This window comes from Pan paniscus, chromosome 1, assembly GCF_029289425.2.
Source record: "Pan paniscus chromosome 1, NHGRI_mPanPan1-v2.0_pri, whole genome shotgun sequence".
Classification (NCBI taxonomy): domain Eukaryota; kingdom Metazoa; phylum Chordata; class Mammalia; order Primates; family Hominidae; genus Pan; species Pan paniscus.
This window is the reverse complement of record NC_073249.2, coordinates 182046912-182067928: the sequence shown is the minus strand read 5'-3', so window position 1 is coordinate 182067928 and position 21017 is coordinate 182046912. Positions and strand designations below refer to the sequence as shown.

At 48.7% G+C, this 21017-nt stretch overlaps 1 protein-coding gene across 5 annotated transcripts in view; it reads left to right on the top strand.

The window, feature by feature from the left end:
• Positions 1-21017, top strand: part of KIF2C (kinesin family member 2C) — a 35079-nt gene that overhangs the window by 7750 nt on the left and 6312 nt on the right. For 2 of the 5 annotated variants that reach the window (XM_003812801.7, XM_034963499.3), the window contains exons 2-16: positions 141-235; positions 6599-6700; positions 6867-6915; positions 9474-9596; positions 12713-12835; positions 13314-13414; positions 14333-14428; positions 15510-15564; positions 15656-15818; positions 17138-17228; positions 17490-17553; positions 17631-17722; positions 18784-18926; positions 19857-20061; positions 20170-20280. In XM_003812801.7, coding sequence (XP_003812849.1) covers positions 141-235; positions 6599-6700; positions 6867-6915; positions 9474-9596; positions 12713-12835; positions 13314-13414; positions 14333-14428; positions 15510-15564; positions 15656-15818; positions 17138-17228; positions 17490-17553; positions 17631-17722; positions 18784-18926; positions 19857-20061; positions 20170-20280 — 1613 coding nt within the window. Of the gene's footprint in view, positions 1-140; positions 236-5576; positions 5974-6598; positions 6701-6866; positions 6916-9473; positions 9597-12712; positions 12836-13313; positions 13415-14332; positions 14429-15509; positions 15565-15655; positions 15819-17137; positions 17229-17489; positions 17554-17630; positions 17723-18783; positions 18927-19856; positions 20062-20169; positions 20281-21017 lie in introns of those variants that run through there. The other 3 variants (XM_003812802.6, XM_008965272.6, XM_055093872.3) reach the window with 3 other exon arrangements.

Sequence of the window (21017 nt, the reverse complement as noted above, 5' to 3'; positions counted from 1 at the left end):
TGTTTTGTTTTGTTTTGTTTTGTTTTTAAGGTAGCTGCCTGTTCCTTCAGGTTAACTCCACTTTGGGAATCTCTGTGGAATCCTAAAAGTGAAGCTCTCAGGAAAGAGATGGGTAACTCTGGCTTTTTCATACTTTATAGGTTTAATTCACAGTGCCAATGTAAGGACTGTGAACTTGGAGAAATCCTGTGTTTCAGTGGAATGGGCAGAAGGAGGTGCCACAAAGGGCAAAGAGGTAGGTTCTATGAAAATTCCTCTACCACATTTAATGTCTTCCTACATAAAGGATCTGTGCAGAAGTGGAATCTGTGAGAGCCTAGTTTCTGATGCTGTGCTCTTCTCACTCACGCCTGTAATCCCAGCACTTTGGGAGGCTGAGACGGGCAGATCACCTGATGTCAGGAGTTCGAGACCATCCTGGCCAACATGGCGAAACCTGTCTCTACTGAAAATACAAAAATTAGCCAGTCGTGGTAGTGCATGCCTGTAATCCCAGCTACTTGGGAGCTTGAGGCAGGAGAACTGCTTGAACCTGGGAGGCGGAGGTTGCAGTGAGCCGAAACTGTGCCGCTGCACTCCAGCCTGGGTGACAGAGTGAGAATCTGTCTCAAAAAAAAAAAAAAAAAAAAAACTGGCTGGGTGCGGTGGCTCTTGCCTCTAATCCCGGCACTTTGAGAGGCCTGGTCTGGAGGATTGCTTGAGCTCAGGAGTTCGAGACCAGCCTGGGAAAAATGTTGAGACCTTGTCTCTACAAAAAAATAAAAAATTATCAGGGTGTGGTGGCTCACGCCTGTGGTTCCAGCTACTTGGGAAGCTGAGGTGGGAGGATTGATTTAGCCTGGGAGGTTGAGGCTGCATTGAACCATGATCGAGCCACTGCACTCTGGCCTGGGCGACAGAGTGAGACCTTTCCTCAAAAAAAAAAAAAAATGGTCGTCTTGGCTGGGCACAGTGGCTCACATGTATAATCCCAGCACTTTGGGAGGCCGAGGCGGGCAGATCGCTTTGAGCTCAGCAGTTCAAGACCAGGCTGGGCAACATGACAAAACCTCATTTCTACAAAAAATACAAAAAACATGAGCCAGGCATGGTGGTGCATGCCTGTGGTCCCAGCTGCTCTGGAGGCTGAGGCTGGAGAATTGCTGGAGTCTGGGAAAGCACAGGTTTCAGTGAGCTGAAATTGCACCACTGCTCTCCAGCCTCCTGGGCAACAGAATGAGGACTTGTCTCAAAAAAAAAAAAAAAAAAAAGAATGGTCCCCTTCCAGATGCATTGGGATTTTATTTAGTCAGGTCCATTCTAAATTGAAGCAATCAATAATTTTCTGGGTTTTTTTTTTTTGTTTGTTTGTTTGTTTTGAGACAGAGTCTCGCTCTGTCGCCCAGGCTGGAGTGCAGTGGTGAGATCTCAGCTCACTGCAAGCTCCGCCTCCCGGGTTCATGCCATTCTCCTGCCTCAGCCTCCCGAGTAACTGGTACTACAGGTGCCTGCCACTACGCCCGGCTAATTTTTTGTATTTTTAGTAGAGATGGGGTTTCACTGTGTTAGCCAGGATGGTCTCGATCTCCTGACCTCGTGATCCGCCCGCCTCTGCCTCCCAAAGTGCTGGGATTACAGGCGTGAGCCACCATGCCCGGCTCTGGTATGTTTGTAGAAAGCAAACTGCAGCCAGGCGCGGTGGCTCATGCCTGTAATCCCAGCACTTTGGGAGGCTGAGGTGGGCGGATCACTTGAGATCAGGAGTTCGAGACCACCCTGGCCAACATAGCGAAACCCCCATCTCTACTAAAAATACAAAAATTAGCTGGGTGTGGTGGCACGGGCCTGTAATCCCAGCTACTTGGGAAGCTGGGGCAGGAGAATCACATGAACCCGGGAGGCAGAGGTTGCAGTGAGCTGAGATCATGCCACTGCACTCCAGCCTGGGCAACAGAATGAAACTTCGTCTCAAAAAAAAAAAAAAAAAAGCAAACTGCACAGAATTTTAGGTTTTAGAAAACTTTGCTTGCCCAAGCTAGGTTCGGCATGCACACTACCTGTGATATCAGTTTGGTGAATGAAATCAATAACCTGGTTGAGGAAACAAAAAGACGTTTCTGAATCACCAACTAACAGAAGGCAACTTGTGATGAATGGCACAGATGAGCATTGCTAGAGCAGCTCAGAGGTGGAAACTTGCTGAGAATGGGCTGGGCTTAGAGGGTGGAGTGTGAAGGCTTAGCTGAAGCAGCAAGATGGCACACATGGGGGCCATGAAGAAGCTGGCCACGAGCAGTGCAGGGCCCAGGATGCTTGGCAGCCGCAAAACAGCTGAAAAAGGAGACAAAGGTCTTCATGTCTGGCACTGAGCTGGTTAGGTTTTCTTCTGTAGGCAGTGGGGAACCTTGGAAGGATTTTGAGGAGAGCACTGTGACTAAGACATTTCTGTTCTAGTGGCATTGTGGTGTAGTGAAAAGGTCACTGGGCTAGGAGTATGAAAACCTGGATTCTAGTCTGGCTCTGCCACTGCTTTGTGTTCTCAGGCATGTTTCTGCCCCTCTTCGAAGTTTAGTTTCCCCATCTATAAAGTGAGGATGATGATAATGTCTACCTCACAGGGTTGTTGTGAGGATTTACTCAGCACATTTTTTGGACTGCTTCCAAAATGCTAGACACTTATTGGGTGCTAGGGATACAGAGGTGAAGGAGACAGACTCTTGGACTCTCTTCCATGGAGCTTAATAAAATAATACATGTATTGTAGCTGGGCACAGTACCTGTAATCTCAGCACTTTGGGAGGCTGAGGCAGGAGGACCTCTTAAGGCCAGGAGTTTGAGTCCATCCTGGGCAAATACAGCAAGACCTCATCTCTACTAAAAATAAAAAACAATTAGCCATTCATAGTGGCTTGCGCCTGTGGTCCCAGCTACTCCAGAGGCTAAGGCAGGAGGATTGCTTGAGCCCAGGAGTTCAGGGCTACAGTGAGCCACTACACTCCAGCCTGGGTGACAGAGACCCTGTCTCAAAAACAAATAAATAAAAAAGATAAAACATGTAAAAAGCTTGCTTAGCATAGTACGTATAGTAGAGATATTTAGGTGGTATATTTGAGAAATAAAAGGATTGAATGCTTTCCATTATCTGCCCCTAAAGAATCAAGAGGTTCCTAAAATTCCTTTCAACCAGCTATTATCAGTCTTTTGTGATTTGTTTTTGTTGTTTGTTTAGAAATATATCCCTTGTTTTACCTCAGATCAAATACTGCTTTTGGAATAAGATCCGAACTTCTTAGTGGGGCATTCAGAGCCTTTTCAAGCTCTGATTTTTTTTTTTTTTTTTGAGACGAAGTCTCACTCTGTCGCCAGGCTGGAGTGCAGTGGCACGATCTCCCTCAGTGAGCCAATTTCGGCTCACTACAACCTCCATGCCCCAGGTTCAAGCAATTCTCCTCACTCAGTCTCCCAAGTAGCTGGGATTACAGGCACCTGTATTTTTAGTAGAGACAGGGTTTCCCCATGTTGACCAGGCTGGTCTCAAACTCCTGACCTCAAGTGATCTGGCCATCTCGGCCTCCTAAAGTGCTGGGATTACAGGCATGAGCCACCACACCTGGCCCAAGCTCTGATTCTAATCACCCTTTTTCTTTGTACCACATACTCTTCTTCCACATATCCTATGCCCTGGCAAATGAGGCAGTTTACTGCTCTGTGACTGCCTAATTCCCTGCTGCCTTTACACTCTTATTCCTTTCTCCTGGGATGTTCACCCTGAATTATCAACATGAGAATCAGTTGATTGTCAGCAAGGCTTAAAACTCTGGTTTTCGCGGGTCGTGGTGGCTCACACTTGTAATCCCAGCACTTTGGGAAGCTGAAGCGGGCGGATCATGAGGTCAGGAGTTCAAGACCAGCCTGGCCAATATAGTGAACCCGCATCTCTACTAAAAATCCAAAAACTTAGCCGGGCGTGGTGGTGCGCACCTGTAGTCCCAGCTACTCAGGAGGCTGAGGCGGAAGAATCGCTTGAACCCAGGAGGTGGAGGTTGCAGCGAGCTGAGATCGCGCCATTGCACTCCAGCAGCCTGGGCGACAGAGTGAGATTCCGTCTAAAACAGGCCGGGCGTGGTGGCTCATGCCTGTAATCCCAGCACTTTGGGAGGCTGAGGTGGATGGATCACCTGAGGTCAGGAGCTCCAGACCAGCCTGGCCAACGTGGTAAAACCCTGTCTCTACTAAAAATACAAAATTAGCTGGACATGGTGGCGCATGCCTGTAATCTCAGCTACTCAGGAGGCTGAGGCAGGAGAATCACTTGAACCTGGGAGGCGGAGGTTCCAGTGAGCTGAGATCACGCCACTGCACTCCAGCCTGGGCACCAAGAGTGAAACTCCATCTCAAAAAAAAAAAACAAACCTCTGATTTTCTTTGTTGTTTATGCTCTCTGTAGTTTAGGGGTTAGAAATGGGGGAGGTATGTACCAAGAGTCTGTGGCTGTCCCAGAAGTGTGGATAGAAGTGTGATTACTGAAGTGCTTGCCAGCTTTTGCATTTAGTGATTCTATCCTCCTTTTTTTATTTAAATCTCATTCTGCTTTGATTTCCTTTGTACATATGACTTATAATCCCCATTAGAAATTGAGCTCATGGTGGCAGGGGTTGTATATGTCTTTTTTTTTTTTTTTTGAGACAGTGTTTCGCTCTTGTTGCCCAGGCTGGAGTGCGATGGCGCTATCTCGGCTTACCGCAACCTCTGCCTCCCGGATTCAAGCGATTCTTCTGCCTCAGCCTCCCGAGTAGCTGAGATTACAGGCATGCATCACACCTGGCTAATTTTGTATTTTTAGTAGAGACGGGGTTTTTCCATGTTGGTCAGGCTGGTCTCGAACTCCTGACCTCAGATGATCTGCCTGTCTCAGCCTCCCAAAGTGCTGAGATTACAGACGTGAGCCACCACGCCCGGCCTACATATATCTTAATTCATCTTTGACTACCTTCCCCCTGCAGGCTGCTGTCTTCGTGGTGCCTAACAAATGTTTGAATAGGCAGCAAATAACTGCAGGTTTCTTTTTTCTTTTTCTTTTTTTTTTTTTTTTTTTTTTTTTTTTTTTTTTTTTTTTTTTTTTTGAGACGGAGTCTCGCTGTGCCGCCCAGGCTGGAGTGCAGTGGCGGGATCTCGGCTCACTGCAAGCTCCGCCTCCCGGGTTCACGCCATTCTCCTGCCTCAGGCTCCTGAGTAGCTGGGATTACAGGCGCACGCTGCCACACCCAGCCAACTTTTTGTATTTTAGTAGAGACGGGGTTTCACCGTGTTGCCCAGGCTGGCCTTGAACTCCTGAGGTCAGGTAATCCGCCCACCTCGGCCTCCCAAAGTGCTGGGGTTACAGGCATGAGCCACCGCGCCCAGTCCTGCAGGTTTCACCTCTAGGCAGTAAAGCCCTCACCCTAGAGTACATGCTTCAGCTCTGTCACATTTTGAAATACAAATAACAAACTTGGGACAAATTTAATATGTCTGAACCTGTTGTAAAGCTATCCTGGTGAAGTTTGAGTTGTTCCTGGAGAATTGCAGGCCTCTGATGATGTAAACTTAGAATTGTGACCTCATTGCAGGCATCAACAGGAAATAGGTAAGGCATGGGCAGGAAGCCGTAACTGGGGAAGTTTCTGGGCCCAGAAGAAAATGTAGGTGGTCTTAGGGTTAGGTAGCAGCTGTCAGGAACTTGCCCCTGCCCATAAGATCCTAAAGGGCCCCCATTTGACTCTCACCAGACAGTTAGAACTTGTTTCCTCCTCCGTGTCAGCCATCAAGAGGTGCTTGGGGGGCTGTGCCCAGCAGGACCTCACTGCCCAGCAGATCAGCAGGGGAGCCAAGTGGCCTAGATCTGCTGTGGAGTACCTGACTGTTTGCCTGCCTGTCTGCCCTCCTCTTCACCTCATTCTCATCACTGACGTCTACCATTGGCTTGGAAATCAGAAACCCATATCCATCTAGATGGTAAACCATTATTAAGGAGTAACTATTTGTTTTATAGCTATTCATACTTAGTGGAACTTAAAGTTGGTAAAGTTTGAATTTAGGGGTACCACTGTCTATAGAAATTTAATTTTTTCTATGTTGTTTTTTTGTTTGTTTGTTTGTTTTTTGTTTTTTGAGACAGAGTCTTGCTCTGTTGCCCAGGCTGGAGGGCAGTGGCTCAATCTCAGCTCAATGCAACCTCCGCCTCCTGGATTCCAGCAATTCTCCAGCCTCAGCCTCGGGGGGGCCAGGCACAGTGGCTCACACCTGTAATCCCAGCACTTTAGGAGGCCGAGGTGGGGAGATCACCTGAGGCCAGGAGTTTGAGACCATCCTGGCCAACATGGTGAAACCCTGTCTCTACTGAAAATACAAAAATTAGCTGGGCGTGGTGGCGCATGCCTGTAGTCCCAGCTACTCAGGAGGCTGAGGCAGGAGAATTGCTTGGACCCAGGAGGCAGAGGTTGCATTGAACCGAGATCGCACCACTGCCCTCCAGCCTGGGCGACAGAGCGATACTCTGTCTCAAAAAAAAAAAAAAAAGAAAAAATGTATTTGGATTGAACAATGTTGTTTCATTGAAACTTTTACTTGCTCCTTGCAGATTGATTTTGATGATGTGGCTGCAATAAACCCAGAACTCTTACAGCTTCTTCCCTTACATCCGAAGGACAATCTGCCCTTGCAGGAAAATGTAACAATCCAGGTAGGTGCCTGTCATCTGGCTGCAACCAGTGCCCCAGAGAATTCACTTTGCTTATTGACTCTTTGCTGATTGATTGTCTGGCATTTTAGCATAGTACATGGGCCCAGGATAGGCCCTTGAGAATTGATAAGAGCCATATATTGTGACAATTTGATTTGTTTTTCAGAAACAAAAACGGAGATCCGTCAACTCCAAAATTCCTGCTCCAAAAGAAAGTAAGTGGATTTCTACTAGCTTACTATCATGGAATTTGTGTCAGGAATTATGTTTCTAGGACTCAGAGTTGTGGAAGCTCCTCTTTTGCAGGTGGTTTCTATGTGGGTTGAGTCCTACCTGTGTTCCAAGCATCTTTCTCTATGAGGAAGAATCCAATCTACAGCTATCAGGCCAACCTTTAAGAGACCTGGTGCATTTAGGAAATTTGCTGCCTGGCCTAGAAACCTTTTCTGTAGAATCCAGAGCCTGATGCTGAGGAGAGTGGGAATCAGCCATTGGTAGGCCTTTTTTCTTCCCTCAGGGCTCAGCCCCCTCAGGGGAACAATATGCCTTGGAAAGAGATTTTGAAAACGGGAGACACTAGGCCTGTGGGTTGTTTAGAAGTACAGTTGGTGGCGCTATAGAGAGGGATGGCTGGGGCTGGAGAGAATAACAGCATTGCCTCGTCATCTAGGATGTTGGGAGTCTCTCTGCAGAAGTAGTCTGTGAAAACCTACTTTGACAACATGATAGACTGTGACTCTAGGGGGTAAGCTTCCCAAAAGATCCAGCTTAAAGCCAATTGTACCTTGAAGGCTGGTGACCTGCACAGCTCTCCAGGTCTAGGGGTCATCATTGCCCTGAAATGATCCAGCTACCTCAGGGACTCACAGAATACTTGGCTGGAGCTTCAGGTTCTGGGGGCCCTGAGTGGAAGGTGGTGCCATTGCAAGCTTGGGCCTGACTGTTGTGGTGCTGGCCCTTTGTTGCTGGGTGTACCGTAAGGTCATGCAGGAGAGTTGGGACTCGCGGCAGTCCCATTCCGTGTTCATGTCCTCAAAGGATATTGCCCCAGCTTTTTTTTGTTTTGTTTTGTTTTGTTTTGTTTTTCAAAGGCAGGGTCTCACTTGGTTGTCCATGCTGGAATACCATGATATGATCGTAGCTCACTGTAGCCTTGAACTCTTGGGCTCAGGCAATCCTCCCACCTCAGCCTCCCATGTAGCTGGGACTACAGGTGTGCCCCATCACACCTGGCTAATTTTTTTTTTTTTTTTTTGTAGAGACAAGGTCTCACTATGTTGCCTGGGCTGGTCTCAAACTCCTGGCCTCAAGTGATCCTCCTGCTTCAGCCTCCCAAAGTGCTAGGATTGCAGGCGTGAGCCACCATGCCCAGCCAATAGCTTTTTTTCTTTAGGATGGAGTCTCGCTTTGTTGCCTAAGCTGGTCTTGAACTCCTAGCTTCAAGCAGTCCTCCTGCCTCAGCCTCCCAAAGTGTTGGGACTACAGGCACGCACCACCATGCCCAGCTACACAGCTCATTTTAATGGAAAAAAAAATCTTTAAGGCCCTGAGCAGTAGCTCATGCCTGTAATCCCAGCACTTTGGGGGGCCAAGGTGGGCAGATCACCTGAGGTCAGGAGTTCCAAGCCAGCCTGGTCAACATGGTGAAACCCTGTCTCTATTAAAAATACAAAAAACTGGCCGGGTGTGGTGGCTCACACCTGTAATCCCAGCATTTTAGGAGGCCAAGGCGGGTGGATCACCTGAGGTCAGGAGTTCAAGACTAGCCTGGCCAACATGGTGAAACCCCTGTCTCTACTAAAAATACAAAAATTAGCCAGGAGTGGTGGCGGGTGCCTGTAATCCCAGCTACTCAGGAAGCTGAGGCAGGAGAATCGTTTGAGCCCGGGGGGGCGGAGGTTGCAGTGAGCCGAGATCATGCCACTGTACTCCAGCCTGGGCGACAGAGTGAGACTCGGTCTCAAAAAAACAAAGAAAAAAATTACAGATCATTTGGGGCTAGATGTGATGGTTCACACCTGTAAGCCCAGTGCTTTGGGATGTTGAGGCAGGAAGATGGCTTGAACCTAGGAGTTTGAGACCAGCCTGGGCAATATAGCAAGACTCAATCTTATTATAAAAATAAAAAATAAAATAAAATCATTAGGGAAATAGGACGATTGTAAAAATTCAAAACATGGATTATATATAGCCATCAGCCTGAACTTATAATACTCAGAAACTGGGTAGAAGTTGGTTTTGGCAGAGGTTGCAGTGAGCCAAGATCATGCCACTGCACTCCAGCCTGGGTGGCAGTGTGAGACTCTGTCTCTCAAAAAAGATGGGCTGGGCACGGTGGTTCACACCTGTAATCCCAGCACTTTGGGAGGCCGAGGCGGGTGGATCACAAGGTCAAGAGATCGAGACCATGCTGGCCAACATGGTGAAAGAAGATTCATAATACTTTTTCTCAAGGACTTAGATTAGGTCTCTCTCTCTCCAGAAATGTTTTCAGGATAGCTATAGGTTCCTGTACTTACTCAAGACAGCCGCTCTTTGTGGGAGATATCCTTGCCCTCGGGAGCTCCTAGATTTGCACAATGTGGACAAAGAGGTTTTGGGGTTACTGGTACTTGGTCTTTCTAATTTTTCCTTTCTAAGGAATATGGGAAGTTGGTGAGCCCCTTTCCTGGTGGCTGGGACCTATTTCACCTTGTACAGAAACTTGGAGATTTGCCCCTGACCACCCTCCAGATCGTGCAGCACTGACTGGCTACTGCTCTCGGTTCTCCAGGTCTTCGAAGCCGCTCCACTCGCATGTCCACTGTCTCAGAGCTTCGCGTCACGGCTCAGGAGAATGACATGGAGGTGGAGCTGCCTGCAGCTGCAAACTCCCGCAAGCAGTTTTCAGTTCCTCGTGAGTAACGAATGTGCCCCCACCCACCATGTTTGAGGCCCTGGAGCACATTGCTTGGTCCCTGTGCTAGAATATCCTGAGATTCATCCATTCCCCCAGCTTCAGAACTGGTCTGCTCCTGCCCTACCAACACGGCTTTCTTATTTGGAAATCATCTCTTTTTTTAAAAAACTTAATTGAAACATTACACACACATACACACAGACATGAACACATAGCATTGAGTATTTAGTTCTGTGAATTTTTGTAAACTGAACACACTCATGTAACTAACATGATCAGAGCATTACCAGTACTTCAAATCACCTGAGTTCAAGCCCTGTTTGTCACATGGGGGCATGTTTTCCTGTGGCCATGGAATCAGTCTTTCGGAAGAGGTGAAAGACTAGGCAGAAGCCCTCTGAGATAGTTGAGGAGTCTAAGGTCTAAGTACACAGAGCATTGAGTATATAGTTCAGTGAATTTTCATAAACAGAACACACTCATGTAACTAACATGATCAGAGCATTACCAGTACTTCAAATCACCTGAGTTCAAGCCCTGTTTGTCACATGGCATGTTTTCCTGTGGCCATGGAATCAGTCTTTCGGAAGAGGTGAAAGACTAGGCAGAAGCCCTCTGAGATAGTTGAGGAGTCTAAGGTCTAAGTACACAGAGCATTGAGTATATAGTTCAGTGAATTTTCATAAACAGAACACACTCATGTAACTAACATGATCAGAGCATTACCAGAACTTCAAAAGTCCCTGTTGGGCATATTTGCAGCTCCTAATTCCCCCAAGGGTACCCATAATCCTGACTTCTAATAGCATTAATTAGCTTTTTTTCTTTCTGTATTTTATTATTTATTTATTTATTTATTTATTGAGACAGAGTCTCACTCTTGTCACCCAGGCTGGAGTGCAATGGCGTGATCTTGGCTTACTGCAACTTCCGCCTCCTAGGTTCAACCAGTTCTCCCACCTCAGCCTCCTGGGTGGCTGGGATTACAGGCATGTGCCACCACGCCTGGCTAATTTTTGTATTTTTAGTAGGGGTGGGGTATCGCCATGTTGGCCAGGCTGGTCTTGAACTCCTGGCCTCAAGTGATCCGCCCACCTTGGCTTCCCAAAGTTCTGGGATTACAGGCGTGAGCCACCTCGCCCAGCCCTCTTTTTGTACTTTTTTTTTTGAGACGGAATTTTGCTCGTTGCCCAGGCTGGAGGGCAATGGCGCTATCTTGGCTAACCTCAATCTCTGCCTCCCGGGTTCAATTGATTCTTCTGCCTCAGCCTCCCGAGTAGGTGAGATTACAGGCATGTGCCACCATGCCAGGCTAATTTTGTCTTTCTAGTAGAGATGGGGTTTCTCCATGTTGGTCAGGCTGGTCTCGAACTCCTGACCTCATGTGATCCACCCGCCTTGGCCTCTCAAAAGTTCTGGGATTACAGGCGTGAGCTACTGCACCCGGCCCTCTTTTTATACCTTTTTTTTTTTTTTTTTTTTTTTTTTTGAGATGGAGTCTCGCTGTGTCGCCCAGGCTGGAGTGCTGTGGTGTGATCTCAGCTCACTGCAACCTCTGCCTCCCCGGTTCAAGCCATTCTCTTGGCTCAGCCTCCCGAGTAGCTAGGACTACAGGTGCACACCACCACACCTGGCTAATTTTTGTATTTTTAGTAGAGACAGGGTTTCACCATATTGGCCAGGCTGATCTCAAACTCCTGACCTCGTGATCTGCCTGCCTTGGACTCCCAAAGTACTGGGATTACAGGTGTGAGCACTGCGCCTGGCCCTTTTTGTACTTTATATAAATTAAAATTTTTTTTTTTTTTTTTTTTTTTTTTTTTGAGACAGAGTCTTGCTCTGTCACCCAGGCTGGAGTGCAGTGGCGCAATCTCGGCTCACTGCAAGCTCCACCTCCTGGGTTCATGCCATTCTCCTGCCTCAGCCTCCCGAGTAGCTGGGACTACAGGCGCCTGCCACCATGCCCGGCTAACTTTTTTGTATTTTTTTAGTAGAGACAGGGTTTCACAGTGTTAGCCAGGATGGTCTCGATCTCCTGACCTCGTGATCCGCCCACCTCGGCCTCCCAAAGTGCTGGGATTACAGGCTTGAGCCGCCGCGCCCGGCCTATATTAAATTGAATTTTTTTTTTTTTTTTTTTTTGAGACAGAGTCTCGCTCTGTCGCCCAAGCTGGAGTGCAGTGCTGCGATCTCGGCTCACTGCAAGCTCTGCCTCCCGGGTTCACGCCATTCTCCCTCAGCCTGCAAGTAGCTGGGACTACAGGCGCCCGCCACCGCGCCCGGCTAATTTTTTGTATTTTTAGTAGAGACGGGGTTTCACTGTGTTAGCCAGGATGGTCTTGATCTCCTGACCTCGTGATCCGCCCGCCTCGGCCTCCCAAAGTGCTGGGATTACAGGCGTGAGCCACCGTGCCCGGCTATAAATTGAATTTTAAAATTTTTTAAGTGAGTCAGATGAGGTGTGGAAAATTAGTAAATATAAATAAAAATTTTTAATGTGAATTGTCAGTCCTTAATAGATTATATAAATTAGATGCAAATTGTGTAAGACACACAACCATTATACTTTACATATATCAAATTCAGCTCTAGTACGATGAAGGTAAATGAATGGGTCATGACCACGTATGGGAAGTAATGAGGTGTTGTGGATTGGACCTTTCTGTATTGAATCAATCTGGTTAGTTATTGCCCCAGTTCCCTGTCACCCTAGATTTTCAGTCTTTGCTCCTGTTAACCACCTGGGTTCCTGAGGCTTGAGAGAAGTCAGAAAGGCCTGGCTTTTGTCCCTAAGACCAGACCTGGCCTGGCCTGAGAACCCATGCTTGGGTGAAGTCTAAAGAGTTCACGCCCTCAGAGGCTTTTCCCTTCATGTCAAAGCCCATACTGAACTGTTCACGTACCCTTTAAGATATTTTGACCCCAGGAGCCAGCCCTTGCAGAAAGGGTGAGAGTGTGGGCTGAGGTGAAGGGAAAAGCACAAGCTCTGCACATACTGTAAGCCTTGCCGAGCAGGCAGGTCGCTCTCCCCACCCATAACCAGGGCCATGGGCTCAGGTGAGATGCCTGTGGTATACTTGCCTGCTTCTCCAGTGACTCTTGTTCCCCTACAGCTGCCCCCCCTAGGCCTTCCTGCCCTGCAGTGGCTGAAATACCATTGAGGATGGTCAGCGAGGAGATGGAAGAGCAAGTCCATTCCATCCGAGGTAGCTCTTCTGCAAACCCTGTGAACTCAGGTAGGCACACTGAGCTGTCTGCTGTTCTGCTTCTAGTGAGGCACAGATAGTTTACATCCTGTCCTAAACCTGGCCTACCTTGGCACCTGAGTTCAAGCCCTGTTTGTCACGTGGGGGCATGTTTTCCTCTGGCCATGGAATCAGTCTTTCATTATCAAGACAAAACAAGAACTGTTTCACCTCTGTGGTTGTTGAGAAAGCCAAGATGCATAGGAAGAGCTTGAGTTAGAACTGGAGTGCAGTTATCACTATTTGACTTCATATTGGCCAGGCCACTACTTTGTGGACTTGTCCATCCCGAGAGTCACATCTATTACTTCTTTTTGCATATAGTGATTTAAGAGTAAGGATCTAGAGAAGGCCTCTCCCTGAGAAAGGCCCAGTACTCAGTAAATAGCCAGAGAAGAGTAGGCTGGCTTAAACTGGTAACAGAGTGGGCTTCCTTTTTTTTTCTTTTTTTTTTTTTATGTTTTCATAGTTCGGAGGAAATCATGTCTTGTGAAGGAAGTGGAAAAAATGAAGAACAAGCGAGAAGAGAAGAAGGCCCAGAACTCTGAAATGAGAATGAAGAGAGCTCAGGTACCTTTCTTGGGAGACTAGGGTAAGGGTTTTTGGACAGGTGTCCTTAACCGAAACTCTACGGGCAACAGAGATACAGTTGGGCCCCAGCATTTCTGAAGCTCCAGTTCTTGAGGCCCCAATTCTTTTTTTTTTTTTTTTTTTTTTTTTTGCTCTGTTGCCCTGGCTGGAGTGCAGTGGTGTGATCTCGGCTCACTGCAACCTCCACCTCTGGGTTCAAGTGATTCTTGTGCCTCAGCCTCCCAAGTAGCTGGGATTACAGGCATGTGCCACTAATTTTTTGTATTTTTAGTAGAGACAGAGTTTCGCTATTTTGCCCAGGCTGGTCTGGAATGCTTGGCCTTCCAAAGTGCTGGGATTGTAGGCATGAGCTGTTGCGCCTGGCCTCTGACGCTCCAATTCTGATATCCAGGAAATTTAACTGGTTTATCAGGATTCAGAGAACACATAATTCAGAAATGTTTCTGAAGGCCCTCAGATGAGGAACATTTCATGCTGATTGTCTAGTAAGCAAGCCCATCACATGCTCACGTGGCATGATGGCCAGAGGGGCTGCAGGGCACAATTGGTCTGCTCTCTCCTATCCTCCCCCAAGTTGTACGTATTTGGAGGGCAGGGACTGCAGTACAGTCCCCTTATTTGGGTTCATTGCTTCTGGGAAGCCCGGTCTGCTGCTGTGCCTCCTAAAATGTGGAACTGGCCCTAGTCCCAGTTCCTAGCGTGCTTTGGCGTATGCTTAGGCCCCTCTGCCAATCTCTTCCCCAGTGCTTTGTACCTGGCTTCTCAACCCAGAGCCAGGGCGGGGACTTTGACAACTATGAAGGGTGGTGAGCAAAGAGCTGTTGCTGCTGCCGCATAGGGGTCTGAGAGCACTTATATCTTAACAGTCTGCCCTTTTTCACTCTCGTCTCAAACCAGGAGTATGACAGTAGTTTTCCAAACTGGGAATTTGCCCGAATGATTAAAGAATTTCGGGCTACTTTGGAATGTCATCCACTTACTATGACTGATCCTGTAAGTACATCCAAAGAACTTCCCTTTCTTAAGTGTACAATTGAGAGACAGAAAACTTCTCTTTACAGGAATGAGGGCATGCAGGAATCTTTACTCACCTTTGAGGGTTTTTTTGTTTTTTTTTTTTGAGATGGGGTCTCACTCTGTCACCCAGGCTGGAGTGCAGTGGTACGATCTTGGATCACTGCAACCTCCACTTCCCTGGGCTTGAGTGATCCTCCCCACCTCATCCTCCCAGGTAGCTGGGACCATAGATACATTCCACCGCACCCTGCTGATTTTTTGTATTTTTGGTAGAGACAGGGTTTCACCATGTTGCCCAGGCCAATCTGGAACTTCTGGGTTCAAGCAATCTGCCTACCTTGACTTCCCAAAGTGCTGGGATTATAGGTGTAAGCCACTGTGCCTGGCTGAGGTTATTTTATTTTACTTTTTTTTGAGACAGAGTCTCGCTCTGTCGCCCAGGCTGGAGTGCAATGGCATGGTCTCGGCTCACTGCAGCCTCCACCTCCCAGGTTCAAGTGATTCTCCTGCCTCAGCCTCCCCAGTAGCTGGGATTACAGGCATGTGCCACCACGCCTAGGTAATTTTTGTATTTTTAGTAGAGATGGGGTTTTACCATGTTGGTCAGGCTGGTGTCGAACTCCTGACCTCGTGATCTGCCCACCTCAGCCTCCCAAAGTGCTGGGATTACAGGCGTGAGCCACCATGCCCAGCCGAGGTTATTTTTTAATATCCTTTGGTGGGCTGAAGCTAGTGAGGCCCACATGGGAGGGGTCTGATCTTTATAAACTGGGTTCCACCCCCATACCATAGGTTGGCTAGATTCCTGCATTAGTAAGAATCATGAAAGTGTGCTGAAACTCTTGTAGGCAGCAGAGTGAGAAAAATGGGAACAAAATCCAGTGCTCTCTTCTTGTGCTCTGGAGTATCTAATGGAGGATGCAGGGGTCCTAGTGTTAGATCTTGGCCTCTGACTGGGCCAGACATGGGATTGGAAGGGGTGGGAGTTCTGGACAAGCTCGCTTTTGAAATTGCTCTGACCCTTTGCTGTTGGTTGCCTCCTCTCATCTGCTTGCAGATCGAAGAGCACAGAATATGTGTCTGTGTTAGGAAACGCCCACTGAATAAGCAAGGTAAGTCCTGTTCAGTCAGGAAGAGGCTTCAGACTGACTAACGGGCCTTCTGTTTCCAGGGAGCACCCCCTGAAATACTCTCCTTCTGCAGAATTGGCCAAGAAAGAAATTGATGTGATTTCCATTCCTAGCAAGTGTCTCCTCTTGGTACATGAACCCAAGTTGAAAGTGGACTTAACAAAGTATCTGGAGAACCAAGCATTCTGCTTTGACTTTGCATTTGATGAAACAGCTTCGAATGAAGTTGTCTACAGGTTAGTCCCTTGCATCCATTTTTCCCTCCTTGTGCCCTTCCATCCCCTTTTTTTGTGGGACATCGTGGTAACACTACTCACAGACGTGCTGAATTCTGAGGCTCTTCCTCGCTTCTTGTGTTTTCTTTGGTCACACCCTTTGGCAGCTTAGTGGCCCATCCTTGAGTGGATACTGAATGAGGTATCACCCGTTACGTGCTGAGGCAGGGCTGGCCAGGCTCCAGGGGTTCTTCCTGTGCCTTATGCAGCCACACCATTGCCCACTGGGGTTTACAGATTTGGGGAACTCCAGATCTGCTCTATCTGCTTTTTTTTTTTTTTTTTTTTTTGAGACGGAGTTTTGCTCTTGTTGCCCAGACTGGAATGCAGGGGCACAATCTCGGCTCACTGCAACCTCTGCCTCCCAGGTTCCAGCGATTCTCTTGCCTCAGCCTCCCACGTAGCTGGGATTACAGGCGCCTGCCATCACACCTGGCTAATTTTGTATTTTTAGTAGAAACAGGGTTTCGCCCTGTTGGTCAGGCTGGTCTCAAACTCCTGACCTCAGGTGATCCGCTCGCCTTGGCCTCCCAAAGTGCTGGGATTAAAGGTGTGAGCCACTGCACCTGGCCCCAGATCTGCTCTTTCTAATACAGCACCCAGTACCCTCATAGGGATATTTACTTATTTTATTTATTTTTATTTATTTGTTTTTTGAGACGGAGTCTCAGTCAGTCTGTTGCCCAGGCTGGAGTGCAGTGGCGAGATCTCAGCTCACTGCAACCCCCACCTCCCGGGTTCAAGCAATTCTCCTGCCCCAGCCTCTCAAGTAGCTGGGATTACGGGCACGTGCCACCACACCTGGCTAATTTTTTGTATTTTTATTAGAGACAGTTTCACCATGTTGGTCAGGCTGGTCTCAAACTCCTGAGCTCAGGTGATCCACACACTTCGGCCTCCCAAAGTGCTGGGATTACAGGCGTGAGCCACTGTGCCCAGCCAGTAGTGTCTCTTCTGCTGGAAGCTGGATGCTGAGCTTAGGCTTTCATGCTGTGTCTCCAGGGTCAGAGGAAAGGTCAGATGGCTTAGAGTATGGGCCATCAGCTTGCTTCTGGGTAGTCAGCCCAGTGATCCCCCAACACCCATCCCACTGCCAGTTTGCTAGGAGTATTTCAGATTTGTAAAGTGGGGTTGGGGTCAGGTGGGACCACTGAGGCAGGAGAGGAGTGCTATTTTTAGAAGGAGGAATCGACCCTAGAACTCTGCAGTGGAAGGGTGGCAGGACATGTTCCAGGGAGCACAGTTTGGGAACAGATACAAATACTCTACCCCTCTTCTAGGTTCACAGCAAGGCCACTGGTACAGACAATCTTTGAAGGTGGAAAAGCAACTTGTTTTGCATATGGCCAGACAGGAAGTGGCAAGACACATGTGAGTATTGAGGCCTGGCGGGGAAAGAGCCTTTCCATTGTGCACTCCTGGCTCCCTATAAAGGGAGACAATGAGTTTGTTAAGAAAGGCCCCTTGTTACAGATGCCCCATCACCAGATAGCCTTGCCATGTCAGATGCAGGGAGGGGCTTTAGGTCCAGCCTTCTGGCTTTGTTGTGGCCCACTGTGGTGAAGGAGCCAGTAGTGCTCTGCTCTAGGCCAACAGCCCTTTTCCATGGTCTTCTACCCCTTCCCTTTGCAGACTATGGGTGGAGACCTCTCTGGGAAAGCCCAGAATGCATCCAAAGGGATCTATGCCATGGCCTGTAAGTACTGTGTACTGCTGCTTCAGGGTTGGGCACCAAAAGGCAGGTTGTTTGCTTAGCAAAGTTCTCTCCCTCAGCCCGGGACGTCTTCCTCCTGAAGAATCAACCCTGCTACCGGAAGTTGGGCCTGGAAGTCTATGTGACATTCTTCGAGATCTACAATGGGAAGGTAGCTGGCAGGAAGCCCCTTGTTTACACTGTTGGGGCCCAGCACTTTTTAAAACCTTGAAGCTGGCTAGAAGTTGAGGCCAAAAACCTATTAGCTGTCAAGCCACTGATGGGCCACCCTGCCCTGGCATACACATGTAGGTGGTTTAATCTGATGGTGAGATGGCACCTAAGTTCAACAAGTATGGCAAGAATGCTCCTCAGGGTGCCCTTTCAGGTGCAAGGTTTGCCTGTGTGTGTCCTGACCTCCCTCAGCCGACCTTCTTCATCCCTTCTTCCCCGATTGTGCACATTCAGTCTCATATTCATTCTTTCCCTGCCCGCACCACCATATATGTCTTCCACCCCTCACTGTATTCACTGTGTGCTTCTGCAGAGTTGCTTTCCCTAGAGTGGGATCTAGATAATAAAAATAGCTAATATTTATCATTAATAAGATATTAGGGGCCAGGCGTGATGGCTCACGCCTGTAATCCCAGCACTTTGGGAGGCCAGGCGGGCAGGTCACCTGAGGTCAGGAGTTTGAGACCAGCCTGGCTAACATGGTGAAACCCCATCTCTACTAAAAACACACAAAAAATTAGCTGGGCATGGTTAGGGGCACCTGTAATCCCAGCTACTCGGGAGTCTGAGGCAGGAGAATCGCTTGAATCCAGGAGGCAGAGGTTGCAGTGAGCCGTGATCACACCATTGCACTCCAGCCTGGGCGATACGAGCGAAACTCCGTCTCAAAATAATAATAATAATAATAAGATATTAGGAGCTATGCACTATTCTAAGCACTACCTGTCTCAGCTTTACAGATGAGATGCAAGGCTAGAGTGGTTATTAACTTGCCCAGGCTCACACAGCTAGTAAGTTACCAGAGTCACAGCAAACTGAGGCAGTTCGGCTCAGATCCCAAGTATATTGACCTCTGCTAGGCTGACATCCGCCAGCTCATATTCTCTGCCTTTCCTGCTGCTGGCTCTTGTCTGAGCTGGGCAGGCTAGTAGGAGGAAGCAGTCGGGTGGGGTGCCGGGTGCCCAGTGGCCTTAGCCTCATTCCCCCTGCCTGGCACAGCTGTTTGACCTGCTCAACAAGAAGGCCAAGCTGCGCGTGCTGGAGGACGGCAAGCAACAGGTGCAAGTGGTGGGGCTGCAGGAGCATCTGGTTAACTCTGCTGATGATGTCATCAAGATGATCGACATGGGCAGCGCCTGCAGGTGAGAGTCCTGGTGAGGGGAAGGAGCGACCTTCTCATGTCTGGTTTATGAGTAAAGTCTAGCTCTGAGCACATTTCTGTTTACACAGAGTGCTGCTTTGCCCAGTTTGGTAAGGGCTGCGAAGGCCTCTGCTTTACGGGGTCTCAATAAGACATATGACCCCAGGGCCAAAGGCTTATCAGAACCAAGTCAGGTCAGGCACAGTGGCTCACACCTATAATCTCAGCAGTTTGGGAAAATGAAGCAGGAGGATCACTTCAGGCCAGGAGTTAGAGGTTGCAGTGAGCTGTGATCGCACCACTGCACTCCAGTCTGCATGGCAGAGCAAGATCCTGTCTCAAAAAAATAAAAATAAAAACAAGTCAAAGTGTTACCCCAAAGGCATGCTTCCTGGCTTCTTTGGGTTCTCCTTGCTCTTCCCTCCCTTTGTGGTGGAAGTCGGGAGCTCTGGGTCTGTTCTGGGCTGGAAGTAATGGGTTCATACCCCCTCTGCACAGAATTAGGGGAGCACTTTTCCACTAGGGCTGTAGACATTGGTACAGTGGGGCGCTAGGCAGCTATAGAGGCCCAGGGAGGGGGCTGCCCTCTACAGGGTCCTCAAGTTCTGGCAGGTGGTTCATGACAGCTTCCCCCTTCCCTTTGGGCCCTTTAGCAGAGGGAATTTATCCTTCCCCGTGTCCTTCTAGGGCTCCAGGTCTGACAAAGGCCCTAGTCCAGAATCCAGTACTAATTTGGCTGCCAGGAAAATGTATTAGGTCCAGAGCTGGAGGGAGAATTGCTACCCAGGGAGGGCAAGATGGAAGCCTGGGACAGGAAAACAGGACTTCTTCGCCTCCTAACCTGTGTCCCTCCCTTCCTAGAGAACTTCTGTGGACTTGGGTGCCATGGGGGCTGGTGACCACAGAATCTCATAACCTTTCTTTACCACAGAACCTCTGGGCAGACATTTGCCAACTCCAATTCCTCCCGCTCCCACGCGTGCTTCCAAATTATTCTTCGAGCTAAAGGGAGAATGCATGGCAAGTTCTCTTTGGTAGATCTGGCAGGGAATGAGCGAGGCGCGGACACTTCCAGTGCTGACCGGCAGACCCGCATGGAGGGCGCAGAAATCAACAAGAGTCTCTTAGCCCTGAAGGTAGTGGGGCAGCTAGAGCTGGTTGGCCGGGAGAGCTGCTGGGAAGGGATGGGGAGGGATCAGTGCAAGGAAAGAAGGGACCTCAGTTGTTCCTGCTGCCCCCCACAGGAGTGCATCAGGGCCCTGGGACACAACAAGGCTCACACCCCGTTCCGTGAGAGCAAGCTGACACAGGTGCTGAGGGACTCCTTCATTGGGGAGAACTCTAGGACTTGCATGGTGAGTAGGGTCACTTTGAAGGTGATGGTACAGGAGGAGACAGAGTTGCTTTCCACGGAGACACTTAGTCCTGTCCCTGGGCTGGAAGCTCAGCACTGCTGGCTGCCTGGGTTTCCAGGCTGTACCGTGACTGGGCTTCCAGACCCTGCTTTAATGCACCAGACTCCTTGTGGCCTAACCAAGCGTGGAGGAAAGGATCTATTCCCTTTAAGATGTGTAGGTGCAGCTCTTGGTTTGGGAGAGGTCATTCCTGCATTACCTGATGAAAAGGGGGTTCCAGAATTCGGAAGATGGGCCTTTGGGTCAGCAGGAGAGGGAAGTCCTTGTCTTTTCCATGGCCTCCCTCAGGTTCACTGGCTCCCAGCCTAGAAAATAGAAATAGCCTGGATCATAAGGCTGTGTCCTTGAATGACTTCCTCTTTCCTGTTTTATCCCCAAACCCCTGTATGTGAGATCTGCCATCCTTCCCCTCAAGAGAATATTCTCCCCTACCCTTTGGGTAGGAGTCCTTTCACGAGGAAGGTGGGATTTTCTGACTAAGCTCTACCTAAGGCATTATCCTTTGGCCTAAGGGAACTGAAGTTTCCAGCAGAAGCCACAGAGCTTTAAGATAGGACCTTGGGCTGGGCGCGGTGGCTCACGCCTATAATCCCAGCACTTTGGGAGGCCGAGGCAGGTAGATCACAAGGTCAGGAGATAGAGATCATCCTGGCTAACATGGTGAAACCCCATCTCTA